This window comes from Paralichthys olivaceus, chromosome 20 (genome assembly GCF_024713975.1).
Source record: "Paralichthys olivaceus isolate ysfri-2021 chromosome 20, ASM2471397v2, whole genome shotgun sequence".
In the NCBI taxonomy this organism is placed as follows: Eukaryota; Metazoa; Chordata; class Actinopteri; order Pleuronectiformes; family Paralichthyidae; genus Paralichthys; species Paralichthys olivaceus.
The window spans coordinates 3673937-3700022 of record NC_091112.1 but is presented as its reverse complement, the minus strand read 5'-3'; the positions used below and the strand labels follow the sequence as shown (position 1 = coordinate 3700022).

General features: G+C 43.7%; 2 protein-coding genes, 2 long non-coding RNA genes and 2 other non-coding genes across 12 annotated transcripts in view; all 6 read right to left on the bottom strand.

The window, feature by feature from the left end:
- myo1g (myosin IG) overlaps positions 1 to 2757 on the bottom strand; it is a 31952-nt gene extending 29195 nt beyond the window's left edge. The window contains exons 1-2 of one of the 2 annotated variants that reach the window (XM_069516944.1): positions 2275 to 2757; positions 986 to 1087 (exon numbers count right to left, since the gene is read on the bottom strand). In XM_069516944.1, coding sequence (XP_069373045.1) covers positions 986 to 1080 — 95 coding nt within the window. In that variant the 5' untranslated portion in view covers positions 1081 to 1087; positions 2275 to 2757. Of the gene's footprint in view, positions 1 to 985; positions 1742 to 2274 lie in introns of those variants that run through there. The other variant, XM_069516943.1, reaches the window with a different exon arrangement.
- On the bottom strand, positions 2757 to 5370 carry rbm43 (RNA binding motif protein 43). Of its 5 annotated transcripts, none has more exons than XM_020107173.2 (3): positions 4973 to 5370; positions 4530 to 4631; positions 2757 to 4425 (listed from the first exon to the last, which is right to left on the bottom strand). In XM_020107173.2, exon 3 carries the CDS (start codon positions 4396 to 4398, stop codon positions 3175 to 3177), a length of 1224 nt encoding a protein of 407 aa, XP_019962732.2. In that variant the 5' UTR covers positions 4399 to 4425; positions 4530 to 4631; positions 4973 to 5370; the 3' UTR covers positions 2757 to 3174. The 5 variants fall into 5 exon arrangements, with proteins under 5 accessions (XP_019962732.2, XP_019962733.2, XP_069373046.1 ...); XM_020107174.2 differs by having other exon boundaries at positions 2757 to 4398; positions 4973 to 5141; XM_069516945.1 differs by having other exon boundaries at positions 4563 to 4631; positions 4973 to 5077.
- Positions 5371 to 5741: 371 nt separating this feature from the next.
- LOC109642400 (uncharacterized) lies at positions 5742 to 7843 on the bottom strand. Its single transcript, XR_002203655.2, has 5 exons — positions 7742 to 7843; positions 7484 to 7531; positions 6892 to 6987; positions 6246 to 6322; positions 5742 to 6059 (listed from the first exon to the last, which is right to left on the bottom strand). It is a non-coding gene; the product is annotated as an uncharacterized lncRNA (long non-coding RNA).
- On the bottom strand, positions 6583 to 6717 carry LOC138405973 (small nucleolar RNA SNORA9). Its single transcript, XR_011239644.1, has one exon. It is a non-coding gene; the product is annotated as a small nucleolar RNA SNORA9 (small nucleolar RNA).
- LOC138405974 (small nucleolar RNA SNORA9) lies at positions 7210 to 7354 on the bottom strand. Its single transcript, XR_011239645.1, has one exon. It is a non-coding gene; the product is annotated as a small nucleolar RNA SNORA9 (small nucleolar RNA).
- A 3450-nt stretch (positions 7844 to 11293) lies between the features above and the next one.
- LOC138405965 (uncharacterized) lies at positions 11294 to 12224 on the bottom strand. Of its 2 annotated transcripts, XR_011239636.1 has the most exons (4): positions 12084 to 12224; positions 11897 to 11985; positions 11703 to 11776; positions 11294 to 11423 (listed from the first exon to the last, which is right to left on the bottom strand). It is a non-coding gene; the product is annotated as an uncharacterized lncRNA (long non-coding RNA). The 2 variants fall into 2 exon arrangements; XR_011239635.1 differs by lacking the exon at positions 11294 to 11423 and having other exon boundaries at positions 11645 to 11776.
- Positions 12225 to 26086: the final 13862 nt, after the last annotated feature.

Genomic DNA, 26086 nt, shown 5'->3' with positions numbered 1-26086 from the left:
TGAAATCATCCCTGAGAGCGGAACACTGTTCTCACACTGCCACAACAATTTGGAGGCTTCCTCTGTGTACGAGTTGGGGTTAAAAAAAAAAAAAGAAGAAAATGGAGAAGTGACCTCAGTCTCTTTACTGGTATAACAACTCAATATAGTAGCACTAAATATAATTAAGCTCCCTTTGCCTGTAAATTCATGATACAACTATTTAAGCTGAGACATTAACATTGAGATCAGGAATCTACTGATGGTTTAAACTCCTGAAGTTGATATCATGTTCATAAGTTTTAAAGACGTCCAGCGAACAGAGAAAGAATTTGGTGACAGTACAGATTCCGGGGCCTTCCTCCGCCCACGTCAGCAGAGAAGTGTAACTTTTCTCTATCTGGAAATCATTCATGCTGTTTGACATTCTGTGATTTTTCACACAGTTTGAAATGAGGATTCGAAGATGTCTCCGCAAAATACAGAGGAAGTGACACTGGTCCAATCTGTCTGGACACATAACGTATTAACTGTTGTGTTGTTTTTTTAGTTGTGTGATCATCATGACGGCCAGTGTGATGTGGTGATGACAATCTTATAAATTATTTGCGTTACTATTTAAAGATATCATACATATTCCATACATGCTTTGTTTTTAACCAATAAAATTAAACTGGGCTCAAAGTTATGAGGTTGAGTAAATCAGTTTGTTTGATTTTATGGAAAACAACGACTGTAAAATCTTCACTGTAGATAGACCAGGTAGGATGAACACAAAAAACTTCCACTTTGCACCATAGACTGTTCACGAAAAGCTCTGTGCACAACGTCCAGCACACAAACAGTAGTCAGACCAGAGCGGATCAAACAACAAATCAATCCCAGCAATTTTGCAGCAAAATTAAAGAAGTAATTCGTTTTCCTTCAGGTTCTCGTGTTAAACCTGAAGAGTTAAACTCTGACACCCGGCTACTTCCACCCTCCTCCTCTTCCTCTCAGGCCTTACCTCAGCTTCAGATTCTCCAGAAACTGCTCCATCGTCACCTCATCCAGGAGCACGAAGTCCGACTTCCCAAACTCCAGGCCCTCCAGCTCCGCCATGCCTCGTCTGGAACCGGCGAAACACACAAAAATAAATAAAAGGCGGACGAGACGCAGAGGAACAGAAAGCAGCTGAAGGAGGAAGAAGGAGAAGTATGGTTGACTTCTTCTGAATACTTCTGGGGCAGTGTGGGCGTGGATTTCGTGCTGTGTCTCGTCACAGAGCTGTGGTCTACATTCTGTAGCACGTCATCCTGCCACTCATATAAAAGACAGGAGGCTATCTTTGAACACACATCACTTCTGCATCCTCTTCCTGCCACAAAACCTCCTCAACTCTAAACTGTCGCCGAGCAGAGACCGACTCTCTGCGACGCCTCACTCTCCTCGAGCATCTCTGCTTCCCACGTGTTGACGTGCGCTGCCAGGCAACAGCAGTCCACCCTGTAACTGTGAGGCCTTTATCTCCTGGGAACGATCGTGGCATTTCCTCTCTAGACTCAGTGTTGGCAGTGAGATGGGTCCCACAGGGTTTCCTCTCTAAACCAGAGGTTCCCAGCTCTTGGACGCTGGAGCCAAAAAAAAAAGTTCAGCAGTGATGTTTCACGCAACACAAATGAAACTGTGTGTGTGTGAGTCCACAGGAGCTGAAAGTTGGTAAATGAAACTTCAGGATGAATAAACTTTTCAAATTCTAAATTGTGTATATCTAGAATGAATTCTGGAGATTGACTTAAAGACGACAACGTATAAGAAAAAGGCAAAAACATAGAAACACAAGTCGAAGGATCCACTGGTATTAAACAGATACTTTAACTACGATTTCTAGTCAAGTTTTAATGGTTTAAGTTGTTTTTTTTATTTGGGTGAACAGAACTTTTAGATTTAAGCAGCAAATTGACGTTTATCCTCAAGCTTTTCCTCTTTCAGCTTCTTGTACTTCTGCCTCTCTCTGCCCAATCGATTTTTATGTCAAGTTTCGAAATAACCTGGCAACAAAAACAACACCACACTAAAAGGGGAAACCATCGCTGTAAACCCACGATGATTTGTGTTTTAGTTACGTCCACGAACACAAAAACCCTCATAGCCCAGAGTCACCCACTCAGGTCTGTGTGTCACTATACGTGATTCATCGTTTGGATTATGAGCAAAGGGACTTTTACCATCAAACTGAAAAACTCAAAACGTGGCCCACTGCAGCGTTCACCTGTGTATCTACAGTTATTCACTGTATAAGAAGTGTTCAGTCACCTGTCTGATCCCCATCGGCCACCATCACTTCCTCTCTCCACACCAGTTCAGACGAACGTCTCTCCTCCTCTCATCTGCCTCCATCTAGACGTTGGATTCAGGTATTACAGTGACAACATTAAAAGCAGATGCTCATGTTCGGCTTCAGGGCCGGACAGAGACCTTCAGGAGCAGATGCTTGAAGTTTTTAATGGGACGGGATTTTAAAAGACAAACAGTTTTCAGCTTAACGTGTTGAATTCAAACAGAACGGAATTGTACTATATCAAAGGTCTGAAGGGAGACGGCAGATCGGAACGTAATGAAAGGCAGACAGAAACAAACAGAACCGCTGATGTCCAGGTTTTGAACGACGATAAGATAAAGGCCAACAACAGAATTACACACTAGAGGAAAGCATCACACGGTTTTTTTCCCTTTAACAGCCCCAGATGCACAACGTAATTATGGCCGAGAGCAAAGAGATCGAGATTAAACAGCCATTCATTTTTATCATCACATTTAATTAACAATCAAAGAGGCTTCAGGAAGCTTCAGTGGTCATTTGTGTAATTAACGGCCACGTTGACTCGTCTGTTTACATCATTTACATTTCATCCAGTCAGATCATGAATTCATCCAGAATAAATCACCTGCAGCGCCGACGAATACAAGAGTGTGAGACGTCTGTCAGGAGAAAAACCACCTTCATGTACATTTATATAAAATTCTAATGTGAATGTTAAATGGCAAACTTGATCATTTCACTATTACTACTAGTAAACTAGTTTGTTTGGGTATAAATAATTTAAAAAAATGTTTTTAATGATTCTTATCAAAAACATTTAATCTGCTGAAGCGTATTTAACTCTAGTACATTTCTGGAAATATGTTTATCAACTTTCAGGAACTTAAGATTCCTCATTTCTTCCTTGAACCTTGGAGCTTTTCTTGTATATGTTTTGTACAGACGAGCAGCTGCTTGATGCGGGGAGGTTTGCCACTGTTGTTCGTCTCTTGAGCAAAGTCATGAGGTTTCTCTTCTCGTCCTTTTTCACGTGACTCGGTGAAGCTTTGTCTCCGTGAAGCTCGGCTCTGTCCAGGACGAGCTCCAGCAGCCTCCCACACGGGTCCGGCACCTTCCTGTTTCTCATCCTGGTACTTTGAGGGGGAGTAACCTGCAGCTCCAGCAGGAGATGAATAAGTGATATCTCTCATATCTGCCCTGGGTCGGTTGGTGGGCGGCAGGGAGCTGCTCCTCCTCCTGGAGTTCTTCTCGAACGTCCTCCCTGCTCGCCCCGACTGCTCCGCCGACCTCCCCAACAGCTTCTGCTTCACCTCGTAGCTCTTGACAGACGACCCGATGAGGTGGAGTCTGTCGTTCATCTCACACACGAGCACTGAATCATGAACGTTGTTGTTTCTGCGAATGCTGTTTAAAAATGCCTTGCCTTCCGCGTCCATGTCCCTCAGAGGAACTTCCTGCGTGCGTAGTGATTTGCTGAGATCACTCAAGAGGCTCTGCAGTTTACCGGCGGCCGCCCTTGCACTCTTCCCCAGTAAAGTGACATTGAAGCTGTCGACAACTTCGTCCACCACCACTCTAACGTTATGAGTCTCCAGGATCATGTCAAGGTCTTTTTTCCTGAGTTGCCTTGCGTACCTGAACACATCTGCATCAACGACAAATGACTCACTTTCGGCCCTGAACGCATCACGCTGCTTTGCTCTGGTAGAAGCAGCCGCTCTGTGCTCTGAAGAGATTTGATGACTGCGGGACATGTTTGACGTCCACGGTGCAGAGGTGTTGGGCGAGGACGGGTGAGCGAACAGGGGCCCGTCACTGGATCCTAACCTGCCTCTGTCGCCACCCGACCCTGGACGGCTGTCTGCGTAGTATTTGGAAATGGCTCCAGAAGAAAAGGGCGAGGACGAGCGCCGGGTGGTCTCGGTCGGTTTTTGCGAGTTAAGAAGTTGCTCCAAACGGGCCTTCACAGCTTGGAGCTTCAAAAACGAACCCTTGACACGAACCTGATCTCTGCTCAGATCTGTCGCCACAAAGCCATGTGACCGGAGGAGCTCTCGCACCTTCACGTGGTCCCGGAAGACATCCAGACGTACCGTCGCCTCCACGGGGAAATCCATCTGAGAGGAGAAGTGACACCGAGGGAGCTTGAAGACAAACATTTATAAAGACATTACACAGTTGGACACGTCTCCAGACTTGTCTTAAATGTCTTCGTCGTGTCTGATGTGAACGCTGTGCTGTGACTTACCCCTCCTCAAATATGAAGACAGGAGAACCTCACCTTCATCACACCTCTTCTTCACTTTGCACCTGAGTCAATACACCGGAAGTCCAGCAGACGTCCCGGCAGCTGCAGAATCACACAAACCTCAGTCACGCTTCTCTCCATCTGGAAACACTGGTCAACACACATGACGAATTCAACATGCAACACACGTGGTGCAACACAGGAGACATGTGGACCCGACGGGCTGCACAGAGAAAGCGAAAGTGACTCTAAAGTCGCTCGACTCGGTTTTAAACTCGTGTAAAGAAAGATTAAGAGAGAGAGAGAGAGAGAGAGAGAGAGAGAGAGAGAGAGAGGGAGTTGTGTTTGTGAAGTTTATCAAACGTCCTGAAAGCTGCAGCGAGTGAATCTGTTTGTTACGTGTCGATGTTTTCACGAGCAGACGAACACGAGAGTTTACAAACCTGTCACGCGCACAGACTGGATCACTTGTTCACTTCAGTTTCTCTCTGCAGATAAAAGTGAAAGTAACACGAGAGTAACAACGTCACATCCGCTTGTTGTTCGCAATGCGATCCACAATAAAACATGAATTCAGACAAAACGGAAAAAGAAAATCAGTCAAGAAACGTCCAAATAAATTACTTCAATATTAAATAAGAAACTGGAATGACAGTTTATACATGCATTAACAGGATGACAAAGTAAAACACGTTTTAATCACGTTAGAGAGAAGTTCATACTTACCCTTAAAACAAAAAAGTCTTTGGACAAAGCACAGGTCTAAGTCGTACAATGAAAGGAATGAAATTAAATCTGAATTTTCAAACCACCTTCAACCATGAGTCACAAGATACTGGCCTCTATACATGTGGTACAACAGCGCCCTCACATGGATATTGACCAGTATCAGACTATAATATCAGAACTCAGTACAGAAGAGTTCAGCATTTCAACATCTCCACAGTAAGAAACTGGATTCCCACGTTCACAGTGGTTTGTTAGAGGACAGCGTCAGACTGGATATTATCCAGCTGACGCTCAGTAACAGCAGAACAGGGAATCATTAACAGGACGACTTCAAACACATCTACTACAACCAACAACACGCACAAGCTTTGTGAAACACTGGACACGCTGACAAGTAGAAGCTCCTGTTCGAATATGAAAGCTGCAGTTCTAACGCCACAGCTGCTTTGAGAGGAAGAAAACAAGACGAGTTGCAGCAGCAAATGAGTTCAGATATTTTATTTCAGCAGTGTGTCATGATTTCTTTGAGTAAAGACAAATAAATGCTTCAGTGACAAAAGGCTAAAATTCGTAAACCTTGTTTTTATTGCATACGGTAAAATACGTCTCGCACAGATTTCAATTCAACGATTGTAGAATCTCAATCTCTCTCTTTGTTCCGCATTGATTCTTCACTCATTGTTTCTATGGTGCTTCTGCTTCTGCATTTACAATAGTTATACAATCTGTGACATCGTGCACATGTGAGAAACCTCCACAGGATGACCAGCCTCAGCTCTGGATATTTCTGTGTTTCACTTCCTGTGCAGAAAAAAGAGAAAAGGGTCAGTTGTTAGAAATGAAACCGTGTTTGCTAATAGTTTTTTTTAAATCTGCAACCCTGGACACATAATGAACTCTGGTGAAGACAATGTCAAACATTATTTGTTTGACTTTTGTTCCATCACATCTTCAAATGAAACTCACTAAAAACCAGTTTACACTCACATCGTCAAAAGTCCAGACGTCATCCAACGACGCTCAGTCACCATCTTCTGTCGACAATCCAGGAAGGTCCTGAAAACCTGAGTGAAAAATATTTACAATTCAGAGTCCTGCTTTACAAGGTAACGATGAGAGCAGGGGAACATTTCTGACTGAAATGGTTTTTTAACCTGAAAATAAAAGCATCTGAAAAACCCTCATCTCGTCAGATGGCTGAAAAACTAAAAGGACGCAAAGTAACCGTTGATGTACCTCTGTTATTTTATCTGCGGCAATTCAACCGTCTTTATTTGAACATGTTAGTCACCCCGGATACCATCAACAGTAAATGTACTTCACAGTGTGTCTGAGGTTTACCTATAACCCTGCCATGAAGAGCCACAGCAGGGCCTCAAACAGCCTCAGCTCTCTCTAGCAGACACAACAGGAAAGGACAGAGCCACAGCAGGCTGGGTCTCGCTGGAAAGGTCTGCACAGGTTCACTTCAACACGTGTATCCATGAGACTGAGATTGTTGATTTGGATTCATTTATGTGTACAATTTCAGAACTGCTCTTCCTATTTTAGCGTACAGACACATAACACACAAGATGGCAAAGTGAACGGGAACTTTTAACAGACAAGAATTATTTTCCTTTTAAATACAAACCTGGATTTTTCTTTAGTTTAGTCGAACTCCGACGTGAGGACCAGGTGTCAGTCAGGAGGTCTGGGTAGAACCCGGCCTGGCTTCATTTCTGCAGTTCTGTTAAAACATGTGACTTCATTAAGTCCTGACATTTTTTTATCAAGTTTAACTAAAAGGTCACATTTTGTATTATGTGCCTTCCATCGCACAAGAACATTTCTTCACAAACAGAATCTGTTTATAGAGATTACATCATTTCCTCCTTAAACACCGTGCAGACTTAAAGCAGACTCCTCATTCCAGTCACAATAACACACTCGACACAGTGAAGAGCGGACAGTGTGTCTGAGGTTTACCTATAACCCTGCCATGAAGAGCCACGAGGGGCCACAGCAGGGCCTCAAACAGCCTCAGCTCTCTCTAGCAGACACAACAGGAAAGGACAGAGCCACAGCAGGCTGGGTCTCGCTGGAAAGGTCTGCACAGCTCAACACCAAACTACTGATCAATTCATAAACTGCAGAACAAACCTCTCAAGATAAAAATGTACACAAGTCTCACGTGTATGTTTTACACTGCTACACAGAATATGTTGTAGTTTTAAAATCATTACCTCTGCATCATTGACACACACGTGCTTCAAACGTCTTCAGGACGAAAACTGAAAACGAGAAGAGACAGTTCAGAAACACATCCGCCATGTTCGAGGCTCCGCGGCCACGTTTCAGCTCTAAAACCTTTAAAAATCACTTTCCCGCGACAAATTTCCAACATTTGGACAAAACGTGTCGCTCCTGAAACACGTGACAGCGTCAGAAACTTTGTTCGAGTTCGAATCAAAGTTAGATGGAAGAAGATGCACGAGACGAACCTGATCGATCAGCTGCTCCCGGGAAAACTGGGACCCTGGTGCGGATGTGACGTTGTTAAGAACGTCCACATACCGGAAGCTGCAGTTCCTGAGACCGCATTTCTAGGACCCGATGGTTTTCGCGACACTGCCACCTAGTGTTAATAGATGATAGCCTAAATAAATGAATAAACATATACATAAATAAATTGTTTTTTTCAAGTTAAGAGCTAAAAGTTTTTACTGCTTTTGTTTTGTGAGGTAAAACGTGTTTCCCTTTTACTTTAGGAACACAAATACGAAACAAAACATCCAAACATCCATTACAAAACACACAATACCAACAACAGCATAAAACACAATGATCACTAAAGAATAAAAGAGAATGTGGACAGAGATAACTACACCGTTACAGCCTACATCCGTCGTTCAGTGAAAATAAAGCCTATTGTGAGGAATAGCCACAGAAAAAGTTTCACTGTACAACATGAGCACAGAACATAAGTACCTTTACAAAGAAGTATTTTGTGGAGTAAACCTTTAAACACTATGGGCCTGAGAAAAGTGGTCCTGAAGCTGCGGCCTCTGGTACTGCAGTGACACAAGGTGCCCAGCAGGGGACGGTAAGGAATCAAAAATGGCTGCCAGATGCTGGAAATAGATTTTCCTTCTCTTGGAAATTAGATTTTTTTTGTTTGAACTCCTTTAAATAAATGAACAGACAAGAGTAGTAGAATTAAATGATGGTACAAATAAACAAATAACTCTTCAGCTTTAGCGAGACACACAATATCAGGTGTTTATGCTCAAAACACTGAAAAACGACTTTATTTCCCCACATTGCAGTTTAATATATTAAGTAACTATAGATATAGACTGATTTGTACATGAAAGATTAAACATTTTAATGAAATAAAAACAAACAATTCCTGGAAACAACTCATAGTTTGAAAACTGCTCTCTGGCCACTGCCACAGAAGATTTTTATGTGGGACGGCTTTCATAACCCAGTGGACAGCCGTTGCTTGTGGGTGTTGGCAGCTCTGGAGCGTCCACGAGGAGGACACTCGTGGACGGTGACTCAGACTGAATCTCCGTACAACAATACCAACCATACACGAGCACTGTTCAGCATTGTTTCCCTGAAGTGACGCTGACCTCCCGCCCAGCTGACATGGTCGGCATCCAGATGAAAGCAACTGACTCTGAATCTGTGTTTGGATAAAAACATGAGCTGTTGTTGCTCTTCCTCTGTTTTCTGTATGAAAACAGAGTCTTTACGGGAAGTTGTGTAAACTCAAACGTCAGAATCACTGCTCTGCTGAAGCTATAAATATTTTAAAAACACGATTATCGTTTATCCACTTTCTCCAAAGTCTATATATCGACTGAGCACAATTTGATAATCTTATTCCAGACATGTCCCATGATTAATCCTGACAGAGTCTGTTTTGCTGATAAAACATGTCTGTGCCAATCACAGAAAGAACAGTTCAGATTTCAGGCTCGAACATTCAGATAATCACATTTCAGCCTCAGGCCAAAGATCTTAAAATAGCTCAGTGACCACAATAAGGAGTTTTACATTCACTTTAGAAATGACTGCAATAGACGTATGAAGCATCACTGAGAGCAGTGGGGTCATAGCCTCTGTGTTTCTGGAAACCGAGATGAAGGCCTGATTAGTCATTACCGATAAATCATTTGAGTCTTCATATCATGATCCCGAGGTGACATCTTCAGATTTTGCTCTGACTTTCAAAACCCCCCGAACTATTTAACTTACTTTGATCTAAAACAGAAAAAAGCAGCAAACTGTCCTCACATGAAAAACTAGAACCTGCAAATGTTACTGAAATGATTGATTATCTCAGATCTTCTATTGTTTAATGTCAACTTGCTTCAACAGTCAGAACCAAACAAGAAACTGAAAGTTTGAAAACAGTCTGTTTGTACACTTAGCCATGTGAGCAGAGTGCATCCAGTTCATTAGTGTGTGTGGTTGTAATTCAGGAGGTGGATCACACATTAAGAAGTTTAGGACACGACTTTCCCGCCGCTCTGCAGACTGAGTCAGCTTCTTAGGACTCGAAGCTGGATGTTCCCTCCGACTCTGACTCAGCATCTCAGCTGTTTTTTCCTCCTGCCCCTCCTCGTCCTCCCGTGAGCCCCCAAACACCCTCCTTCACCTCATCCCTGCCCCGTTCAACAAGCTTTTCTCTTTTTCTCTCAATGGCCCCATAGAAGGCTTAAACCCCGGTTATTTAAGGATACCAGCTCCGTCTCTAATAGCCTTAGCTTCCAGAGTCCGCACACTCTCAATCAAGCTCACCTCCCGGCCTCATATCAGCCTGTTTGTTCTGGTAAATCTACAACATGACTGAATGCCACACAGCCAGTGTCTGTTTAGCTGGAGTCAGGCAGCTTAAGTGTCCTTATCTCACAGTAACGTGTCCTCCACATGAGACTCGGTGCAGCATTACTCAGCAGGAAGCCTCACGATGGCCTCTGCACGCTGTGATCGGATTTCACAACCTACAGTGCGGGGAAAAGTGGTTAGTCACGCGTGTTTACAGTAAAGTGAGTGAATCAAAATGTTTTGTTCTTGTGCTCACAAAGCAGGAACATGTTTTGCAAGAAAGGTATTTGACAAAGTAAAGCGATAAATGAGTGATACGAGTATTTTATGATCAGCACGAGGCGTTATATTGTGACCCAATCAAAGATATTTCACAATGCGTCAACAGATCTCCTCTAAAAAGAAGGCGAATGGACTTTTGTTATCACGTTTTATTGCTATTCCGGTTTTCCTGTGAAATCTGAAGGCTGTAACAATAACAGGGACACATCAAGGATTTACAATTAGGAACAAAGGAGGTCATCACGTTTAGTGTTTTTCCGCTGTATATTCAGGGAACACGGGTCGAAAGTGACAGATGGAAAAACACTCAAGAGAATAGAAAAGAGCTTTTTCACTTCACGGTCTCAGTTTGTTCGGAGCTCCACCAAGATCTGGGGGTCCCCTTATTTAATCACATTTAAATTCACAAGATCCACATTTTTATTTGGATCCACACAAAATATCACACACTCACATGAAGATGTTTCACCTTGTGCAAATTTCCCCAAAATGTCAAATGGTGAAACCCTTGAGTTGTAAATGACGACATGATGTGCGGAGTCTGTTAAAGTTTGGAGTCACTTTGCTTCCTGTCCTCATTGATTTTAACAAGTGACTGCAGAATAATGTTATGTCGTCCTGGCTGCTTCCTTCCCGTCTTGGAAGTCCACCCGGGTCTGGTGGTTGTAACTCGCTCTGTTGGGAGGGGGAGACCACTGGTGCTCATGGAAACCTTGACCTTGGATGTGGTTTACTCTCGAACATTCCTCTTTTGGATTTTCGGTCCTATTTTGCTCACAAGCGCGTCGTCGGAGCAGCAGCAGCAGCAGCAGCCCGGTACATAGGGTTGAGAAACACAGGAACGGATCTGAAGCCTGATTTGACTGCTGCAGTGATTATCACTCCATCAGACAGGCTGTAATTGTGAAGTAGATGTGAGGAGGCAGACCGAGGCGGGGGGGGGGGGGAGTGCTGAGCTCAAGCAGCTTGACAGCAGGCCAGGTTAGAGGGAGGAGGCCCAGGACAGGACATGCTGATCCGCTGACGCAGCTCATAATTGGTCGTCTGTTTCTCGGCCTGTACCTGTGGGAGTCGTTCAAACCGAACCCACCATGTCACTGCTTCTCCTGCCAGGAGTCGGGTTAGCCCCGGTTTAATGGTGCCCGTGCAGGAACATGTTTCTTCACGGGGGCTCACGGGACATTTTTCCCTCTGATAGGTTTAATCCTTTCACACATGTTTTAGGGACAGAGGGGGGGGGGTCTGAATGCATCAATGACTTTATCAGATTATCTTACTTAACATTTCCCTCACTCACAAAGAATTTCCTGATTACTGGAACACTGTGAGACCTGTTCTTACTGTAAAGTGAGCTGCTGAAGATACTGCTCGCTTTGCTGCTGGCTGCCTGTGGATCCGCTGGTTGTGCCCGGAGACTGTAAATAATATGGTAAAAAACAAATGAATGAAAATAAAAGGTGTTTAATTGTGTTTTAAGCACCAAATCATAACATATTCGAGACCGTAACATTTAAATGAATGTGCACTTTGCTGACCGATGGCTTCACAAACGTTGCAAACACACGGTCCCCATTCTACAGCTGGATCCCTCTGGGGCCAACATATCCCAGGATTCATTCCGCTTCTGTGACGAACCGTTATTCAAAGAGGTCAGTGACGAGACATACAAGTGTCAGGCTTCAACTCAGAAAACGCCTCTGACTGAACAGACTGCGAACTCACCGTCAATGCTCTGTTTTGGACGCTGACTCAATCCCATTAACCTGTTAGATGAGGTGCAGGTTATTCTTGACGTGATGGCAAAGGCCAAAAGCAGCGTGAGCTCGTCTCCATGGTAACATGTTGTCGGGAACTGACGTTTTGTGGCCTCCCTGCTGCTGATGCTGATATTTTGGCTGCATTAGTGGAAATTAACCTCTGAATTATTCTAAACTGTTTACTGTTATGAAACGTTGGAAGTTCAGTATAATATAATGTGATAAAAAGATGAACCTTTGACTCAAAGGAGCAGCAGCTCTATCAGAATGTACGAACTGCTCTGTAGACACACGGGTGGAATTTTCCACCTCAGAGAGAGGCTGCGGCAGGTTTCCGCACCAGCAGGCTCAGTGATTAAAGCTCTCATTGAGAAAAGAGGGACGAGGCAGCAGGGATCTGTCTTTAAGTCTATTATCTGCAGCCAAAATCCCACAGGATCCTCTGCTAGTCTGAGCTAAACTGAATCCGCCTTCGTCATCCAACCAGCTCCTGCTCTCTGCTCCTGCTCTCTGCTCCTGCTCTCTGCTCCTGCTCTCTGCTCCTGCTCTCTGCTCCTGCTCTCTGCTCCTGCTCTATGCTCCTGCTCTATGCTCCTGCTCTCTGCTCCTGCTCTATGCTCCTGCTCTCTGCTCCTGCTCTCTGCTCCCACATCCGGAACATTTGGTGAGTTATCGCAGAGACGGGCCAAGTCACGGGTTAATGGGGGGTGATGCATTTGAACAAAACATCTCATTACCTTGAATGAAATTGGGGATTTCTCTGCAAACACAGTTGTATTCAAAAACTGAAGCAAAGTTTTCACACAGTAATTTTAAGCATTAAAACAAACAACAGCTGTAAATGTACGAAACGTTTTCTGAAATGTCTAATGGAGCGTCTTGCATCTGAACTGTGAGTTGAGGGTAAGCTGTGCGACTTTATGCTGCGGTACGAGCAGAAAACATCAGAGAGCACAAGAGAGTAAAACACAAAAACAAGTTGCTGCCTCTCAGTGAACTTTGTTCAGCAGGAGTCCGTCAGAAACAGAGGAGCAACAAATGCACCGAACACCAGATGTCTGAGTCCGTTCTGGGTGGCGAGTTGCTATAATTAGCCAGACACACTTGAGTCCGAGCCAAGGAAAAAAAATATCTGCAGGAGGCAAGGTCCAAGTCCTCCAGGGTGCTGCTGGGAACCACTCGGCTCACGTTTGATGTCTCTACGGGAAACACACACTGGGCCCCGAGGGAACCCACACAGGCCCTGAAATCTCAGCCCCATATTGGAAGATAACCCACATACAGGGAAGCTCTTTTTCAATTCCATTAAGCTTTTCTGTGCCGCAAGAGATCGGCTTAAAATTCTGCAGCATCAGTACAGACTGTGTCGGTTTGCTGAGTACAGTCAGTACGAATCACAGCTGTAATCTCTTAAAGTTTGGTGCGTCTGGGTCTTTTTTTCCAGCTTGTTTGTGTCCCTGCTCCTCCAGTTGTTGTTGGCGAACAGCATTTCAGGACAGAGTCAGCACATACCATGAAAATAATGATCCACTGTCGGCCTCAATAGCTGTTGTTATAGACCCTCTGGGACTCAGAAGACATAACACAGGGGCCCTGTAGCTCTGGGTTTGATTCCCGTCCCTCGGGAAAGTCTTGCGCGATATGTGCAACGTGACTTTTGAAAACGTGGTTTTATGTTTACGGTTTGATACCCAGACCCAGGAGAATGTTGTGAGGGAGTTTGACACGGGAGCCCAGAACGATGACCTTCAGAGTCAGGTGGTTTCACACAGTGTTAACTCGTATCGCTCATTTCTTTTCTCCTCGATGCATTGACCTTCAGTAAATGTTTCTGCGCGAGAACATTTGTTTCGTAAAACTGAGCCCATCACGAGCGAACCCGCTCACCGGATTTCCATCACAAGCCTCTGTTCTCAAAGTCTCTCATTCAACCTTTATTTCATCCGTCGTTTTCTGCAGCAGTCGCCATGAGAGTTCAAAATCGTCCCCATCCTTATGTTGTTACACACGATTACAGAATATCTGAAACAAACTTGACCCCTGGACGAGTGCACTCATCCTCCAGCTGTGAAATTTAACCCGCAAACAACATAACGTACAGCGGAGAAAGGCTCTGCTCCGAGGCTAAATGAACAGGAACCACCATGACAGGGGTCAGAGGTTCATGGCTGTTGTTGACCGGTGCTGAAATTAGCTGGAGTCTTGTGGTCCCGCCGCTAATAGCCTGACTAACAACTCGTGTCATTTTTACACTTCACCCCTCCATCCGTTCATCCATTAACTCATTCATGAAGTCAGATTACGTGAGCGTGCAGCCTATGAAATCCCTCTGTGCACTCTTCTCAGTGTGTGTCCTCGCTCCACGGCAGGGATTTTTTTTCTGAATGATGATCTTTGTCTCCAGATTATTGTGCGGAATCATGGACTGAGGCTCAGATAATCCCAATTATGCCCACAAAGGACGTATAATCCGACCAGCACCGGCTGCCAGCTGTTGGGAGAAGCAGAGTATCTGTCCAGAGCCGACGTCTACTCCTGACTTTTCCTCTAACTTATTCCATTTAATGACATAATAATGTGATGTCATCTTTCAAAGGTCAAATGTCTCCTCTGACCATCACGTCCACATCTCAGCTATCAAACCTTAAAATACCGTCACGTAAATAAAGCAGTGTGATCTTTATAAAACAAGTCAAACGACAGTGTGCGAGTGGAAAACAAGCCACTCCAGAGAGCTGTTCTTTTCTGACATCCTGCTTCAAATCGGTACATTTCCATAATCTTAGTGGTCCCATGGGTCTTGAATAAAGCAAATAAAGGTTAGAGGCCGAGCGGCTGTAGATTAAACCCAGTGTTATGTAACTCGCCGGATATTAGCATAATACCACTCATGTGGCTCTGCACAGGAATGCACTTGTTTTACGGTTCTCATGAGCAGAGTCATCAGCAGAAAAAATGTGTGTGGAAAAAAGTGAGTGGAAAAAAAAGAGGAGGATAAAGTGAGGTCAGGAGTGACTGTACGTCTCCTGTGTCTCGGCCTCTGTCATATGATTCTGTAACATCAGGAGACGGTCGGCCGTCTGCACCAGTGCTCTGTTCCCATGATTGAGCTCAGAGTTCCTCCGCTCTCATGACTGAACCATTCAGAGGCCTCCTGAGGTCACGTGGGGCTCAGGGATCGTTCACTCGTGTCTTTGGCTCAATACCTCAGGAGAGACTTTTCTCCTGAAGCTTCCCCCGGGTCTGATGTTTGTTGAACGCTTGATCCTGTCAAGAGTAAAAGTACAAATAAATAGACACAAATTTACTCAAGTAAAAGTACCACATTAACTTTTTTATTTGAGTAAAAGTACTTGCTGAGAGTAGCCTGTTGCCTAATGCAACGGTCTACGTCAAGTTGTTGTAATTGTGTAGTTGTAATTGTAGATGACATTACAATAGCGAATAGGATACACTCAACAAGTACTTACTTACTTTTACAAAAGTAGAAAAGAAGATGTGGTGCATTTACTTTTACTTGAGAACATTTTTGTCTTTTTGTATTTAATGTTTGATCTCATACCTCCGCCGAAGCCCAACAGTCTCGTTAAAAAGATATTGATTCTTTCATCAAGATGTATTAATTATTCCCCCAAAAATCAGTGAAAATGTCAAAAACAAATCTTGCAATGTTAAAGAGATGATGATAGTCTAAAATGATTTGTTGCCTGTCTGTGAACAAGATACTCAGACAGTTTAACGACAGTCTGATCTACAGCTAATATTATCATACAACTATTCCAGTTATTGGTATTTCACACACGTACTCACAGACTCAGTTATAATTAAATATGTTTACACTGTTTACACTGTAAATTTGTGCTCTACAGGTGCCTGCAGTGTGCTCTGCCCAGACTGTGGCATTTCACACCACTGGCTTCGCTGGAGAATTCGCAGCCCGTGGAAGTGAAGCTATTATTGGGAGTCTCCTTGGATGTAGGACAGTTACATGAGCCTATTAACTCATCTTCCCCTTTTACATAAACTGCAGTCAGACACCAGGATATGCAGCAGTGAGCTACAGGCTCTCAACACTGGTGGATATTAGGTGTCAGTTTGCAGAGGGAGGTTTTCTGAGGTTGTTACAGATGTGAGATGCTCTTTTATCCTGCACAAAGCAAACTTCAAAGGGGGCGACGAGCATCGGGCAGCGAACGCAGCGGCCGGAGCTGCAGCGTTTGATCCGGTGAAATCAAGCAGCTGCTTCGACTGGAGCCACAAGAAGGAGAGGCCCATTGCATCTCCTCTTCCTTCACTGGTTGAATTTAAAACGCTGCTATTATCAGGGCCAGGGAGGCAGGAGAGGAAGGAAGGAAGACGCCCACTTTAAAAAAGTAAATTAAAGTTGTAGGAGAGAAGTGAGTGTGTGACTGGAGCCACCAGTGTGTGTGGAGGCTTTCTCTTTGCACAGTGTGATTAAATAGCCAGACTGTTTAAAGTAAAATTTGGGATCTCAGGTGAAAATGTTGAAATATGCTTCACTATGTTAAAGATAAAACAAGTCCTGGATTCGCCCCCTGAACGAGATCCATACCAAAATTTAATGGATTCTTCACTGAGCCATTAAACAGTCGTGATGGAGCAAACTTTCCGTTTCAGATAAACTTGTTCTGCTTGTGTGTGAACACTTTGTGCTGCGTGTCCACAAACATGACATTTGATATCTCCACGGATGTCAGTGCAGAGTCATTCATCCAGCTCAGGTCAGGCATGCAGATAAACTTACACTGGTTGAGCACAAGTTTAAGAGGATTACGCCTTTGCTGTGATGCTGGCGTGACTTTGTTTGACTTGTAAAGTTTAAAAACAGTTCAGCGGTAACTGATTTATTTTGATCTGGCGTGTAAAGCCCTGCTCACCAGTTTCACTAACACGCTTTGTCTGTACAGCAGCGTCAAAGGCAGCTGGGCGGGGCGGACGATCGACTGCATTGTTGCGTCAATGTGATGAACCAGTGCTATTTTTAAATGGCATTGACAGGCCATGATCCCTGAGAGGGTGTGATACAGTCAAACAATGTACTGACTCCACAGAAGCATTTGCTCAAAACCATTTTCAAAACCTTTTACGTCAGAACGTCGGCGTAATGACACAAACCTGATGCACTTAGATAAGCGACGTGAAGCATTTTGGCCAAAATAAACTGACTTGGATTTGCTGGAATTATTCTGGTGTGAGGGCACTGCCACAGGTTCCTCTTAAAGATGCATCACTGTTTTCTTGATAAAAAAAAAAGAAGAAAAAAAAAGACCCACTTCCACCTGTGTCTATAAACAAGACGAGAAGTAAGACGCTCTCTCCGGGGAAGGCTCGCAGTGGAAAATTCCTCCTTCAGTGGCCAAACAAACAGCGTGGGGCCGCAAAGACGCCCGGACAAACCTGGTATTGTTCAGAGGAGTAACTGGTGATCTGAGGAATCCCTGAAAACAGAGGGAGTTGGAAAGGCCCCTGAATATTGGGATTCCTCCGAGTTAATGGAAGAAACTACATTTGTCATTGAATCTAAATGATTCATGGCAAGTCTGTATGAATATCCATTTGACCCACTGCCCTCTGTAAATGTTTAACGAATAGAGAAGGACAAATGTGAAGCTGTTGGGTAATATTGTTCACAACAGCACACCACGGTTAACCCCTGAACCTCTTGTCTTCAAACCGAGGCGCCGTCAATTATTCCTCTTCATCTTTGACCTTTCGGGTGAACCACCTGCCTTCAGACAAGCACTGAACTCTGGAGAACGTCTGGACATTCTGTGCAATGGCTGTATATGTGAACGCAAATGTCTGAAAACAGCTTCTGTAACTGTTGTTCATGTCTTATTAAATGCTTCCTGTTGTCCCATGTGCTTCACAATGACGGTCACACAGCTGCTCCTGCCCCCCACCCATCAACACAAGCAGATCTTCTTCTTCTTCATCACAAACATCAATCAAGACACCGGCTGCGGGAAAAACGACCAAACACTTAGCAGCCACTCAGCACGGAAAATCGTATTAGAGCTTTTGACCCACGACTTCGTACAGTGCAGAGATGATTCAATTACTGTGCTGGGACTGTTACATAAGATGGAACACGAGAGGCAGAGCAGACTTCGTGCTGTGATGTCAAGCAGTCCCTTCACTTAGGGGGAATTAAATCCAAATCTGCAAACGAGATTCAATCAAGTAGCCACATGTTCGACATTTGAGTCTCTGCGTGTGGAGTGTGTCGAGGTGGCACCGCTGGACGGGGACGCATGGCGGCAGAATATCGAACAATTAATAAGTGTTTCTGTACGTATATGTAACAGACCGTCAGATCAGTGTGATGGATCTTAACGTACAGTAAACCTTGTTTCTTTTGATGACATATACATATATAGATATAAATATACTCCCAATGCATGTACTGAGAATATAGCTTGACACCGAGCAAAGCTATCATAGCTTAAGAGAGTCAGTTGTGGCACTCTGTGCAGGATGGGGGTTAGTGTTACGAAGGCGTGAGGTGGTATCTGTCGGAGAGGCGATGCTCCCTCTTTCATGAAGCTTTATGTTCCTAATCCCGCATCGGTCTAAACCCTCTGACACCAACTCTCACCTCCCCACGGCTCCACATGAGCCGCTAGCTCCGTATCTAGGTCTGAAATACTTTGGATAAGCTATCGGGATTTCATCAGTAATCTGACAACAGGGTGGTTTCGTGTTCGGCTCCCAGACACCGTGAAACTGACCCACATCATGATTCATACATGAGGAAATATGAATATGTATAATACAAAACAACGATTGGTAGACAGCACACAGACCAAACGTTCTGTTTTCATTCCTGCTCATACAATCTGTCGAGATGTTACAGATCTGATGGTTTGTTAGCGCGATAACTGACCTCGATAAGAAGTGTCAGTGGAAATGATTTCAATCGGTTGATTCTGCTTCCACTTGGCAGAAACGTAGGTGTCACTGAAAACCAGCATAAATGGCACCATCACCCCACACTGTCTGCTCATATCACTGTCATGCCAACCGAGCAGGGGATTCTGGACGCAATAGCAAAAAGTTAATCTCTTATCCATCAGCTGTGCGGAGGACGTGAATCATGTCTCTCACCTCTCAGCCGCCCGACGCCTCTCACAGGAAGCAGGTCGAGGCTGAATCCCTCTGCTCCTTTATGGGGACTGAAGCAGTTCGGGATCACACCTAGAACAGATAAGTGTGATGTGGTGAGCGCTGCAGGATACAGGCAGTGTGAGCCACTGGTTTTTAACTTTGTCTATCACTCAGCACTGATTTTACTTGAATCTGCTTAATTTACTTATAATGAAACACTTATAGCTTTTAACACCAGCACTTTGGTTTTATTAGGACATCTCCTCTCTCTTTATCAGCTGCGTCAGCTGCATACTGTTCCGTCAGTAGAGCTGCAGCAGCATTAACCCAGATACAGACCGGCGTAGCAGGTTTGAGGAGAAAGCTCGCTCCTTACGCAACCCCCATCATCTGAGTAGGGCACCATCGTCGTTTATTCTTTGAAGATGAATGACGAGACGAGTGTGAAAACAACGCAAAGTAAAAGCCATCTCATTCATTGACTGCAACCCCTCCAGCCAACTGACGGCAGAGTCTGGGGTTGAGTGCGCAGGCAGCCGTGCATCAAGTCACCCGAAAGAAGCTAAAGAGCTTTCGCCTTTCACAAGAATTTGTGCTTCTCTGCAGCCCTGGCCTCGATGGTTACGTAAGACAAAGACTGGCAATCAGGCCCGGTGACGTCAGCGGCCTTTGGCAGATGAAGAGTGACTTAAGCAGAAGATGGAGCGGCGAAATTGAAGGAGAAAATGTAATCACAAGACACAAAGTTGGGATTATTGGATCAACATGACTTAAACTGCATCATCACTTATCATCAATCTGTTTGCTCATTAGATTTTAAATATTTCCGAATAAAGGTTAGTTTCAATTATTATAAGATTATTAATCATGTTTAATTTTACTTTTCTTTCCTTTTGAATTATTCCTTTACGTAACATTTCCTCGCTCCTCTTTCACAAACAGCTGTGCTAGAGCTTGTATCTGTTTTATTTAAGTGCTTGAATAAAACAGATTCCCAGGGTTGCGTAAGCTCTGCTGTTACTGAAGCTGAAATTTTCCTGAGCTCAGCAGCAGCAACATTTCTTCCACTGCGGCAGCGGATTCTTGTCTCCAAGTCCAGTCTACAGAGTTAATCATATACAGAGAGAACAGTGAGCAAACTAGACTCTGTGGAAACCCTGTGGAAACTTTTTATTTATTAGTATTGGAAACGGAAATCATAAAGCAAAGTAGTTGACTTAGTTGACAAACTGTTTTTCAAATAGGAAATGGTGGTGCAATAATGCAATAATGCAAAAATGCAATAAGAAGACTAGACCATATCATTTTGGTTCAGCCGACAATGAACATGATTATGAAACATTTGATTCGGAGTAAAATATATGATATTAAATATTGAAGAACAGTAAAAAGGGATGAATTCACCCCAGAGGACCTTGCGTCCTGTCATGGGATTTAAATGATGATGGCCGGCAAACAAAAGGCCTATTCTGCTGCAGCAAGAATGTGCAACTCCTCTGTCATCTCTTGCGTGGAGAAGTAATGTGATTGCACATGCTTTAGTAGCACCACAAGACGTGCAGTGTGGTTTCACGTGCGCTCAGAAGTAGTTTCCTCTGGTGAATAATGAAGGAGCGCTTCATCTGCTTCGTCTCAAGGGTCAGTTGTCAAGCCACACTAGTTTTCACACACACTCAGTAGCTGTTTCACATCAAAATAAAATTAAAAACACTCCCCAGCAATGCTGATGATGAAAGTGATGTAGAATTCCAAGATTTGCTCTTATGCCAAAATTAAAAAGGGTAGTTTTTGCATAACGCTGCTGTTAAACACAAAAAAACATAATTTCCTCAGGTGGGAGTAAAACTAGCCCCTTTAGACATGCACTCAGGGTGAGGGCTATGACTATTGTGTCTTCTGTTAAGCCCTTTGAATTTCCTCGCTGTTGAAATGTCAGACACGTCAGACAAGGAATGAAAACGTTCCTCTTTGAGCGTACAGCCTGACCCACAACATTTGACTGCCTTAATGACTTTAACGACATCTGTGCCTGAGAAATATTTGTGCGACTAAAACAGAAACAATAAACAGGTGGAGCTGGTTTTACTGATCTCTGTTTTCTCTGCTCGGCTCTGCAGGGAGCCAAGATTATGGGTTTTTGAAACGTGTTTGGGTCCCGTGCTAAATTCGTATGCAGGGTCAGGTCCTCCAGCAGCGGCTGCAGCTGCAGGTCAGAGCCCACATCACCCGCAGGGCTTCTTTCTTTGGAGCCTCCCTGGATATTACATAATGAAACTATCAATTAGTTCAACTAATTCACAAGTTCAACAAAGGAAGTGAAGTAATCAGCAACTATTTGGACATCGCTAATCATGTTTTAACTAATAATTCCAAAACTGCACTAGTTCCAGGTTTTGAAATGTGAATAATTTCCTGCTGTTCCGCTTCTCTACTTCCCTTTGGCTCATATTACACTAAACATTAATCGGCTTTCACTTCCTTCATTTTCTGTTGAGTAACTAATCGATCAACAGTTTCAGGTTTTGTGAAAATAAAAGCTGCTGTGACTTGTTCAGTTAAATATTTGAAATAAAAATTGATGTTTTAATGTGGTTGTTTCTCCAAAATAAGGTTTCAGATTTAAGTCAGTAATCAGTGCCGTACATTTCCAGTTTTATGAAACCAGAAGTTTTTTTCTAGTGCAATAATTATAATAAATAGATTTTCCCCCAAATAACCAGAGATAGTAGTGAAAGTGAAAATAAAGCTGTGAATGAGGGAAGGACTGTACGTCATCAGGTCCTCTAAGTCTGTATCATTGTTTATCACTGTGTAACGAGCACACACACACACACACACACACACACACACACACACACACACACACACACACACACACACACACACGTTATGTAAATGTTCTCGTCATGTTCTTCGGGAACTGTGCAGTGATTCGTCACCACTACTCGCTGCACCTGCTCCCTGTTTCTTGTCTCCAGAGCTTTTTTCCACAAACTCAGTCTCTGCAGACTCATTAATATTAAACTCGCTGCTCAAGGCTGATATAACCGTCCTCACCAGCTCAACAATGCCCAGCGGCAGTGATGTCATCTAATCTTAACCCTGCGCTTCTGACATGTAACTGTACATCTGGATTAAAAAGCTCTTCAGGGTCACGCAGCTCTCCTTGGTTCACTTTTATCAAAAACTATGAATACAAACTGGACCAGACATGCTTCTGTGTCGCATCTCTAAATCTTTGCTACACCCTGCCAGCTGGGAGTATGGTGCATGAATTAATTTATAGGCTGAAGAACAGAACAGTCATGCAGCACTGTTATGTAAAAACACGAAAGCCTGCAGCACAACATAACTGGGAGAAAATGTAAAGTAAGAATAAAACGGATCCCTCCTCTCTGCAGCTCCCATAGGTTTTATTATAAGTATTATTTAAATTATTTATTCATTTATTAGTTATCAGTAGAAATATTCTCTCAAGGATTTCTTAAGCTCACAAGACCAAAAAGGGTTTCGTGAGGTCACAGTGAACTTGACCTTTGACCCAAACCAAATCCTGCCGCCTCGCCTGTGAGTCCATGTGAATGTTTGTACCAAAATTGAAGAAATGTCCTGAAGGTGTTCTTGAGATATTGTGTTCAAAACAATGGGACGGGGGTTCTGTACAAAAGCAGTGTACTTTTACACTTGGTTTAACTGCGTTCCCTCTACATAGAGGCAGCAAAGTAATCCTGCTCATTCTTTGAAGAGCCTTTATTTACTGATTAATGGTTTTAAGTATGCTCAGTATATGACAAACGTATAATTTAGAACATACTCTTAAGCCTCCTACATACACGCCCTTCCCAGTATCCCAACACATCCCCATAATCCTCCCCAGTAGCAGTTAGGTAAGACTATAAGAGGTGTTGTGTAACTTTTCCAGCCCAAAGCGTTCATGATAGACATTTAAACTCATCCTGCAGCACACACACACACACACACACACACAGGGTTATAAATGCATGATTGCACCCACATACACGTTCTTACCTACCCTCTTGTGCACTTAAAAATAAGCTGTCATCACAGAATTGGCGGATAATGACATTCTTTAGTGGATAGATTAGAGGTCAGGGTTACTCCACAGGAAATGGTAACATCAATGATCTGTGTGATGTAATGATCTGTGTCATCAACGTTTTTTCTGACCTGTTTGAAAAATGAAAAGCCAGAGAGAATTATATGCAACTGAGCGGGGGATCAGTGGGCTATTTTTGTGCATTATATTCTCCATCCAGCTCTGTCCGTTGGGGTAGACTGGCCATATGCTCCACTATCGTCTGAGCAAAGTGCGGTGTCCTCGTTACAGAAATGAAGCCGTCGTACTTTTAACAGTGCTGCAGCACAGTCTATATGTTTCCTCCTCTAAATTCACTGGCTGTTTTTATATTCCGGCCCTGACAGTGTGATGGTGATGCAGCATAAACAATAACAAGATCCTAAACTGGAGCAACTAAATGGAATTCAGCCGTCACCAATGTTATTATTTACACCTACTGTTTATGTGTGGATGTTACCACAGGAGACAAACAAATATGTAGTTTCATCGAGACGTCCGCTGTGTGTCTGTGTGCCAAGAGTGACTCAGCGTATATATATGTCGGAAATGTAGGATCACACGGTTCTTAAGATGACTCCACCTCCTTTTTCTATTTATATGCGAGCGCGTGTTAAGCTCCTCCGTGTCTACAGTGCATCCCTTCAAATCCACACTCACCTAGTCGGTGACCCTCAAACAGAGACCTCGGGTTGATGGGCCTGAATTTTTTTCTAATTTTCTATGGTTCTTTTTACGGTGCTATAGAAAGACGACTCTCACATTTCACTGGATTTTCATGGGAACATGGCTTCCTTGACTTTTGCAGTTAAAGAGCTGAGCACACACACACACAGACACACACACACAGGATTGTGCAGCTATCCTTATCTGTATTTTGCATTTTGCATTGACATTCGTTGTGGACAACTAAAACCTTGTCCATCTCACCTTGACCATGACCACTTCCTGCCAAACCCAAAACCAAACCTACAATCACAATTCACATTTAACCTCTAACCTTAACCAGGACCGTAGAAATTTAGTTTTGTCTCATGAGGGTCGGGCTTTTGGTCCCCATGAGGTCTACTGGTCCTTGACTTACATCTTATTTCCTGGAGATTTACTCCAACCTAACTTGCTGAACCTGAAACTCAGTCCCCACAATGTGACTGTAACCCTGATTTCGGTCTCCACAACATGAGTAATACGCAGACCACACACACCTGACAGATCTTCCTCTAACATGCCTGCTGACCTACGGCTAATCAGGTTAAAGATAGCAGCAGTTGAGCCAGTAGTGACCTACTGTTCAGACAGAGTGATCTCAATCCCTCACCCTTTCTCTGGCCTCCTGCTCACAGGTCATTTGTTCCGTGCCGTCCACAGTGTCTGTGAATTGGCTGAATAATGCTGAAGCAGGAAAGTGGCAGATAAACAAAGGTGTAGATCTGTGGCATAGAGGAAGGAAAGGATAGAGCACTTATGATGCATCTTTGAATTTAGTTCTAATGAAACACAATCTTGTGGGATTGCCTGTGATTTGCAAACACCCAAGTCTGGGAATTTTTGTGGTTTTCTTCAGCTTCCTCATCTGCAACCTGCCTACTTCTTCCTGGTCTTGTTTGTCCCTTCATCTCTCCAAACCTGCCATTTTCCATCCGCCTACCAGTTTCTTCAGACCAGTTTCCTGTCTCCATGCCCGCCTGCTCACCCATGTCTTATCTTCAATCACCCATGCTTCCCTGCCCACTCACACACTTTTGACCAGTTACCTCATCACCTCATTATCACCAACTCCTTGTCGGTTTCTCTACATCCCAAACTATCTATCTAATAACTCTGTATGTGGCTCACATATCTCAAGAACGGTTTATCTTAGAGGTTATGTGTCAACTCCAATCCTCGACAATGGTGCCAACGAAGTCACGTCTCAAACGTCCTGTTTCTGCATCACTCCCTCTCTGGCGACTCACGTCACACTCGGCCCTGATTTGAATTACATGCAAATTAGTGCAGACAATCTGGCCTCGTCCACAAACAGGGGCTGTGTTCAAAGAAAACATCCCTGCAGTCCTTTCTCAAGCTACATGATATCAGTCTGTATTTATTTTCACTTTCCCTGTGAACTATGCCACGCAGTTTTGTCCACAGTGATGAGCGGGGCTGGAAAAATATGTTTGTTGGCGAAGTTGCTTCGTTTCAACACAGGGCTGCAGATATAAGGTGACCGAGGGAGAGGTTGTGAAAATCATTTGAATGACTGACTTTTTAAATTTCCATTGAACTTGTGTGGTTTTGAAATGTAAATCATGCTTGGTGATGGCGGGAGTTCAGCAGCAGGGCGGCAGCATCTGTGCGTCAGAGGCTTTAGATTCAGCCTCAATAAAGGCCGAATGAACGAGCTGTAAAATTTGTGACACACTGTAAATATGCATGTTTCCTCAGTCTGAGTCTTGATTATGCAGAGTCCCCTCGGTTTTTAAATCAGGAATTCAAATGTGTTTTGACCATAGACTGTATATAAAGAGGTTTTGACACAGACAGTCATCTCGCTCCCCCTCCAGACTGTGAGGGTTAATAAAGAAACAAAGGCACAAAAATGGGCTTGAATTTGATATCTAAGAGGATTTTATGTGAACTGTATTTTCCGAATGAGGTCAGTCCCAATCCCCCTCCCTCAACTTCACTCATCATTGTGAAATGATTGTAGTTTTGCATGTAACCTTTTGCATGATGGTTTCAGCTCGACAGCTCTGGTGTGA